Source organism: Homalodisca vitripennis, chromosome 6 (genome assembly GCF_021130785.1).
Source record: "Homalodisca vitripennis isolate AUS2020 chromosome 6, UT_GWSS_2.1, whole genome shotgun sequence".
NCBI classification, from domain to species: Eukaryota; Metazoa; Arthropoda; class Insecta; order Hemiptera; family Cicadellidae; genus Homalodisca; species Homalodisca vitripennis.
In genome coordinates this window covers 34,336,557-34,344,703 of record NC_060212.1, presented here as the reverse complement: position 1 = coordinate 34,344,703, position 8,147 = coordinate 34,336,557, and the positions used below count along the sequence as shown (strand labels likewise).

The 8,147-nt window shown below is 34.1% G+C and overlaps 1 protein-coding gene across 1 annotated transcript; it reads right to left on the bottom strand.

Moving 5' to 3' along the window:
• Positions 1-545: 545 nt before the first annotated feature.
• Positions 546-4,241, bottom strand: LOC124364256 (UPF0598 protein CG30010). The gene is made up of 3 exons (XM_046819596.1): positions 3,817-4,241; positions 2,440-2,488; positions 546-1,162 (listed from the first exon to the last, which is right to left on the bottom strand). The coding sequence occupies exons 1-3, from the start codon at positions 3,955-3,957 to the stop codon at positions 711-713; spliced, it is 642 nt and encodes a 213-aa protein (XP_046675552.1). The 5' UTR covers positions 3,958-4,241; the 3' UTR covers positions 546-710.
• Between the last annotated feature and the right edge of the window lie 3,906 nt (positions 4,242-8,147).

Here is an 8,147-nt window from a genome sequence, read left to right as displayed (position 1 = left end):
ATACAATAATATTATAATATAGCTCTATACAGTGAACTACAAATTTTAATGTGTGTGTATATACAGTGTTAGTTAAAAGTATGGATACTCTGTTTAGTTTCTGATGGATAAAGATGGAGGGATGGAACTGAGGAGACCTTTCTAGGAAATAGAAGTGAACTTTTTAGTCACTGTTACAACTTTGCCCATTTTTAAATGTAAAGTGCTCATTAAGTGACACCTCATTTGAAAGGTCTTCATAAGAGAATAAGAACAGTGAAAACTAGAGCTTTCTATCTCAATCCAGTACAATACATTTAAAAATGGGCAAAGTTGTAAAGGTGACTAAAAAGTTCACCTCCATTTCCTAGAAAGGTGTCCCGAGTTCCATCCCTCCATTTTTATCCACCTGAAATTAAACAGAGTGTAATCCATGCTTTCAACTCACCCTGTTTATTTTTTAATATGGTATCATTTTGCACACAGATGTATTCTACCAAATTCCAATAAATAAAACAATGCTTTTAATTAATGTTTTTGTGTTGTATGGATAGAATAGAATGCAATAAGAAAGAAAACATATCTTTATTTCTCTAGTATTTGAAAATTCTTTATAATAAAATTGCAATAACATTTCGTCTGCAAAAACTGATTATCCTAATGCTATTTTTAACACAAATATCACAGTAGTTTGAAATAGATCATTTACAGCTTGTAACGTTGCCGAGTTGTCAGCTCTCTGATGTGCTCCTTTGGCCAACCTTTGTGTTTTCTAACCATTCCTGGTCAAGCTGGTACTTCTTTCCTCTGAACGTGAAGTGTGTGGGAGGAGAATCCTGGCCAGCAGTGAACTCGAAATCCTTGCTGAATTCGATGGCAAGCTTGGAACACACAAGGCCAACGTGACCGGAAGCCGGAGGTGCCGGATGGTACACTCTACCGTTGGCTGGTTCCATGTATACAAAGTCCGGTTGAAACGGTACAAACAGCTCGTCGACATGTCCATAGCAGAAAATAGGATTTCCATCCTTCTCAGTCAAGTGCGTGAAGACAACCGGACGGTCATCGCACTTGATGAAGTTTATCTCCCGTCCACATGGAGATATAAAGGGAAACTCTTCTTCGTAACGGCCTGTCTTGTTCTCTCTCAAACGTTTGAAGAAGAATGCAAGAAATTTTTTGTCTGAAACAGAATTAAGATCATAGGTTAACAAAGATTTACTTAATTTTTTTAAGCTAGTTCCATTCAGTGTAGCATATTACACAAGCTAGGCAGTGTTTTCACTGCTTACAAGTACGTGTAATATTATCAGCATTATCAATAAGAATCTTAGATCAGGGAGATATCAAATCATCTGTTTATTTTAATACTTTCTTCTGAAGCCTAAAACAATTTTGTAACGGTTAAATCATTATGTAACAGTTAATTATAAACAGACTTGTGCACTATAAGGTTTAACACCACGTAGTATAGCTATAGTACAAGACATATCAATACAAGCCTGAGTTGTGGCACAGTGTTGCCAACTGTAAAGGAAGAATAACTAGTGTTGGGATCTTACCTTCTCAACTATCTTCCTAAATCCTTGGCCTTCACGATTTAAATTAACAAGTGTTAAACTATGAAACAGGATGGGAGAAAAAAAATTATAACATAATTAAACATAACGAATAACAAAATGGATGTAAACAACCGGAACGAAGTAAGACAATGCCTCATACTGAGAATCAGCTGACATGACAATGTGGCAACGCCGTCAGGTAAGTGTAGTCCGGGTACTGTACTGCCCATATGGTCAGGCTTGCAATGATGCATCTTGCACTATATGACTATCGCTGTATAGGTACAACATGATAAACACTGCGACAAACTGAGTAATATTTTTATGCTGGGAATGAAATGGTCAAGGGAAAGAAAACACACAACATGGCACTAAAGGAGGTCTCCCCAAAATGTTAATTGTTCAGCCAAATTTGTGCCAGCATTCAAGGTTAGACTATTTTCGGACAGTTTAAATCTTCTATGTGCGGAATGTTTTCCTTAATAAAGGAAATCAATTTGGCTGAAAACTACTTAGGATTCCTGAAACATTTTTATCCTTTCATACATATATTTTCCTTCATAAAAGTAGTAATTGCTGGTTAAAAATCTCAGTTGCATTATTGACAGAATTTTCTGGAGAGTAAAATATCAGCCCTGTTATAAATTGTTAATCTTTGTGTGACAATTGCTCCAGAAATAAGTCATGCATTATGAAGAAGTTAAATTACATGAATTTTGACTACTTATGACTAGTAGATAAGCTTGTGATGGTATCTAGATAATTAGATCCATCTGTGGCAATGTACATTCCACAATCCGTGGCAGGCAAAGGAAGTTTATAATGAATAATCTATTCAATAAATCCAAGGCATTATTGTTGAAAATAATATATTTATAAGGGGTAACTTTCAGATTACCTTTAAAACATGATGTAAAGTTTTTCATTCTAGCATCGTCAAGAAACAGCTGAAATATAAAAAAATTGAATTAGTGTGAAATATGCAAAAGTTTTAGACTGGTAACTTAGCATTTATTAGTCAAATTGCTATTTGAGTTGCATTGCCATGAAGACAATTGTTATTTAAACTTTAAAAATGTACTATTTAAGAAGATTAGAGCAACATCGTGTATTAATGAACTCTCTATCCAGTGGCCAGACATCACCTACCATTGGTTTTGAGGATAGCCAAACAATGTTGATACAAATTTTAGCTCTTCATATTGGTCTAGTTAAATGTCCTTTTAAAAAATTGGGTCTCAGTTTTCTTTTAAAGGTGAGCCTTTTGGGCGTAGCCAACACAGACTTTTAATGGCATCTTCCGTTTTTGTACAATCTCTGTTTAATGAAACTAGTACTTGAATATCTACACACTTTGTCATGTTGTGTACTAGGGTTTTTTAACCTACACGAAGTAAGTTTGAAGGATGAAAAATTTGTTATTGGTTTTCCAGAAAATGGGCATTAAAACATGTGTTTTAGAAAACATTTGGTTCAAAAAGAGGGTCATATTACCCCAAAAGAGGAGTCAAGGAGTAAAATGTGGAACTATTGAATCAATTTCAATTTTTGTTTATATATTAGTAAATCTAAAAAGTAAGGAACATGAAAATTAAGAGTCGGACAGTCTAGGTATCATAAAATTTGTTTAGTTAAAATAAAAGAGATTAGGTGATTTTGAAGTTAACAGCCGACGACCCCGCAAAATACGGGTTTCATGTTATTAACCTATTGCTATAGTCCTGCTGAACAAAACTATATAAGGTTTCGATGGATGGAAATGACAAATAACAAAGTTATAGAACATTAAAAGTGGAACTACAGTTCTTACCCAGAGTAATATTTTATTGTTCCTACAGGGCGTCAATTGATCTTGATATGATCATAGGTCAACCTCCTATTGTTTGCTACTGACATCAGCAGTTACGCCATCTTAAAATATTAATATTGAAATCAGGGGAATTTAACCCAAGTAAAAGGTTTGTTAATTTAGACCTTCTAAGAATTTAAAGTTCATATCATTCTGACACAAGTGTCTCGGTTATTTTCCATCAGTGCGGGCTGTGGTGCTAAACGCTAATGGTGACATATGATAAATATCCATCGAGGCAATACAAATCAGTAAAAAATAGATAAAACTGTTTTAAATTAATATTTTTGTTCAAAAGGATGATAGCAATAGGTTAATAAAGTGAAAATCGTATTATGCCGAGGTCGGTTGTTAACCCAATGATACCAAAGGGATAAGTTAAATGGGGCTGAATCTAGCTTACTGAGTAAACTTCTATAAACTTACCATTCCCTGATGGTCAATGTAATAAAAGTATTCTCTAGTCTTTTTATCTATATATTGGCCTTGAGTGTATGATAAATACTTCACATTGTTAATCTTATTAAAAATACCTCTTTTCGATACAGAAAGAAGCTTCAGTAACATTGTTGCAAGAAATTTTATACAATACGAATACACCGGACGAACTAACCTAACTCAAATAAGACGGCAAACTTTTGACGTTTTATCACTTTTATCTGCATCTGTTGTTTATTTTCGTCCTTCACTGGGCAGGCGGTACACAACTACTGTACTATCTGTATACAGCATCATAGTGCATTGGTTTTTAGCCGCTCTTAACATGATCTTGTTAAAATTATACTGTAATATTATGAGAAACATGAACATTGTATGTAGTTTACTATTCATCTGGTAATAATATTTATGTTAGTGAGTAAAACAGTGAAAAATATTAAATTTGCAAACTACTACTTTGTTTTTTATTCCAAAAAAAGTGTTGGACTTAGACATGTTCTTTTTTTTAGTGGCGAGGTACTTGCCACTTATACTAGTTTAAATGTGAGAGGATAAATCATGTAAATATGATAAGCATTGCCATTCATAAATAGGAAGCAGACCTCTCAGTGGTGAAGTCTTATAATTTATTATTTTCTCTTATTTAACTGTTCGAATATGTATGGCTTTACCAAACCTGCCTGCACTGCTATCCACGAATAAATTTTATTTGTTTTTTTTATTTGACTTTCATATTCCCTGAGTATGTAATGTTGTAAAACATGGTATTATGTTTGGTAGTACTAATCAGTTGTTTTTTATGCGATTTTAATGAAACAACCACTGTTAGATTTAGAATAAACTTTACAACATTTTATTATACTTGTGAATTTTTCATACAGGGAATCGATTTTGCGGAATTTAATATCAAAATTTATGAATTTATGGCACTATGAATTTATGATTAATATCAAGTGCCATTTTGAAACGGGTAAAGATAATTTGTTCATATTTTTTTCTCAAATGGGTATACAAAAGGTCAATACAACTGCTAAGTTACATAATTTTATCTTTACTGGTATAAAAGATATAACTTTTGGGTAAAAATCACATACAGACAGATAGACGGAAAACTAAAGGTTTTAGGACATACCTCCATAGGAAGTTTTTTGCTCATTTTCATGTCTAGAACAAACAAAATATTACAATATTGGAACACCTTTAGTAAACATCATGTGTGTGTGTGTGTGTGTGTGTGTGTGTGTGTGTGTGTGTGTGTGTGTGTGTGTGTGTGTGTGTGTGTGTGTGTGTGTGTGTGTGTGTGTTTCTTATACATGTATCCTACTTGGTTTGGATCTACATTAACCTGCCAGTTTTTGTCGAAATTGAGATCGAAAAGAGATAGAGAAAGAAATTGCATTTATGGGTAAAATTTGTTCCAGAGACTACAAGGAACCGCTAGTAAAATTTGTGTTTCACATTTTACTCGATACACAATTATTACAACTCCATTATTTCAAGTATTCGCGTGTTTTAACCAAGAACCTAAGCAGAGGCGTACAATTTACTTCTCAGGAATTTAAATATTGTTGTTAATGCCTGTGGCATTACTCACAAGAAAACAGCACCATACCATCGCAACTCGAACGTAAAAGTGGAAAAAATAAGCCCAGGAATTGAAGAAACTCGCTATGCCAGGAGAGAGTTAATGAAAATAAATGGATTTCTATGAAACTTCGACAATCTTCAAACGCGACTGGTACTTCATCACACCACCTAATGTTTGGAAGAGTATCTTACTTTACTCAAACCAAAGTTAAACACAACTCATTACGAAGATAGTACAGTTGGAATTCGTAGAGTTCTAATGGTTAGGGATAGAGTCCAAGTGAGATATATATATATATATATATATATATATATATATATATATATATATATATATATATATATATATATAGGAATGCATAGGAAAGTACAACTTCGGATTAATAGAATCAAGGGAAGGGCATATCACCTACAGAGTCAGGGTGGATGATGGACAGTCATGGAGAAGACTTATTGACCAGATAATCATGTGCAAGATACCTCGACAACATTATATTTTTACATTAAGTATATAAAATATTCTCAAATCGTTCAAAAATTGTTTGAATTATGTATCCAGGATTCATCCACGTGTCCGTTAGATTTTTGTTCTATTGTTTATTCTAATCCCCAACTTCCATTCCTATGATTATTCTATGAGCGAGGGTTACTTCTTCCTAACATCTAAACTATTTTAGAGGACTGGTTTAGGTTAACATTACTTTGGTTGTTTCGTCGAGAATGATCCTTGTACATTTCAAACGTCTTTTTTCTAAGAGGAGGGAATTGTTTGTTTTGTGTTTCTCTACACACAGGACAACCTTTGTAAACCAGATGCTCACCAGAGCACAAAACGCAAGAAGGGAGTACTGTTAAAGGTTTATTGCAAACCTTTGTATCACGATCTTGGGAACATTTAACACAACAACATGTATTTTGACAATATGATTTAGTATGTCCATAATGTTTACAACGTTTACATTTAACAACGTCCTTATTTGCATTAGATGTTTTAAATAAAACTCTTGCGTTTGTTAAATACTGAATTTAACATTTTTCTTTATTATGATCTCAATGCTCTAAATTAATAAAAAATATATAGATATTGGTTTTTGTGACTACATTTTAGACTGGCCAGATTTCTTACCGTGAGGCCGTTTTCTTCAATCACTATTTTTAGGCCTTCAAAAGAAATAGAGTATTCATTGAATCTGACGTTCAAGTCTGTGCGTCCTCTAATTTTATCGGTAAACGTCGGGGATGAGGGAAAAAGTTTAATTCTGTCGCAATTAAGACGTACGAATACTCAGTTTTACATACTCGTAACATTGAGTCCAAGGCTTTAATCATTAGTGAAACATTTGTCACTCCTGGCAAACATATTGGAGTGGGAGGGTGGCTTTGAATTTTTTTATTGGGTTGTTAGCTATATTTTATCTTCATCCATTGAATTTGTTAGAAAAATGTCTACTGCTGAAGTGTGGCTTTCGCCAAGGGAAATCCACTACATCAGCCATCTTCAATTTTATAAACGAACTATCGCTTTCTTTGGACAATAGACTTCATTCCCTTGGTGTTTTCTGTGATTTAAGCAAAGTGTTTGATTCCGTTGATCATAGTATTCTCCTTGGAAAACTAGAAAAATATGGAGTTAGAGCTCACTCCTTTAAATTCATGAAGTCGAATTTGTCTGATAGGAATCAAACCGTCCAAATCCACGATGGTCAAAATAAAGCTTCCTCATCATATAGAGCCATTACTTGTGGTGTTCCTCAAGGCTCTATTCTTGGTCCTGTATTATTTCTCATTTATGTAAATGATCTTCCAAACATTTCAACAGACCTCAAAGTTACGATGTTTGCTGATGATTGTTCTTTTTTTGTGTCCAATAAATCCCCACATTTGGCTATATCGAATTCAAACATCCAGTTGCAAAGTTTAAATCAGTGGTTCAATTCAAATAAACTTAGGTTAAACATCCGCAAAACTAATATCATCCAGTTTCATCTAGGGAACACAAACCAGTTTAACATTCAGGGTCTTATCAAACTAGGAAGCGATGGAGCCAAGCAAGAAACCTTGGTTAAATTTATGGGTTTATATATCGATAATAGGCTCACATGGAGCGGCCACGTGGGACATGTCTGCAAAAGGCTTCGAACCATGGGATTTGATCTCAACCGTCTCGCCAAGGTCTGTAACCAAGATGTTCAACGAACAGTGTATTTTTCTCACGTTCAATCAATTTTGAGGTACGGGTTGATGTTCTGGGGTCCATCCAGCGAGGTAAATTTCAATAGAGTATTTGTTCTCCAGAAATGGTGTTTGCGAATCATCTCAGGACGTAGGAAATTCGAGACTTGTAAACCTCTTTTCGGTGAATTAAAAATACTTACTCTGGCGGGTCTGGTGGGGTACGAGCTATGCTCTTTTGTTAAGGGCAATCCAAAGCTTTTTGTAAGCAATGGATACTACTATCAGTATCCGACCAGATCAAGAGAGTTGATATCTGTGGCTGCACGTAGTACCAGCACATTTGAGAGGGGTCCATACCACTTGGGTGCAAAAGCTTTCAATACATTGCTATTGAATATTAAAAATGAGCAAAATCTACGTTTATATAAAAAAAAAAATTAAAGACACACTTTCTTGATAAATGTTTTTACTGTGTAAAAGATTTGTTAGGTTAGATATAGTTTTTAGTATTTGACGTGTAATGTAAAAATGTATTTTGCATTTACGAATAAAGATCT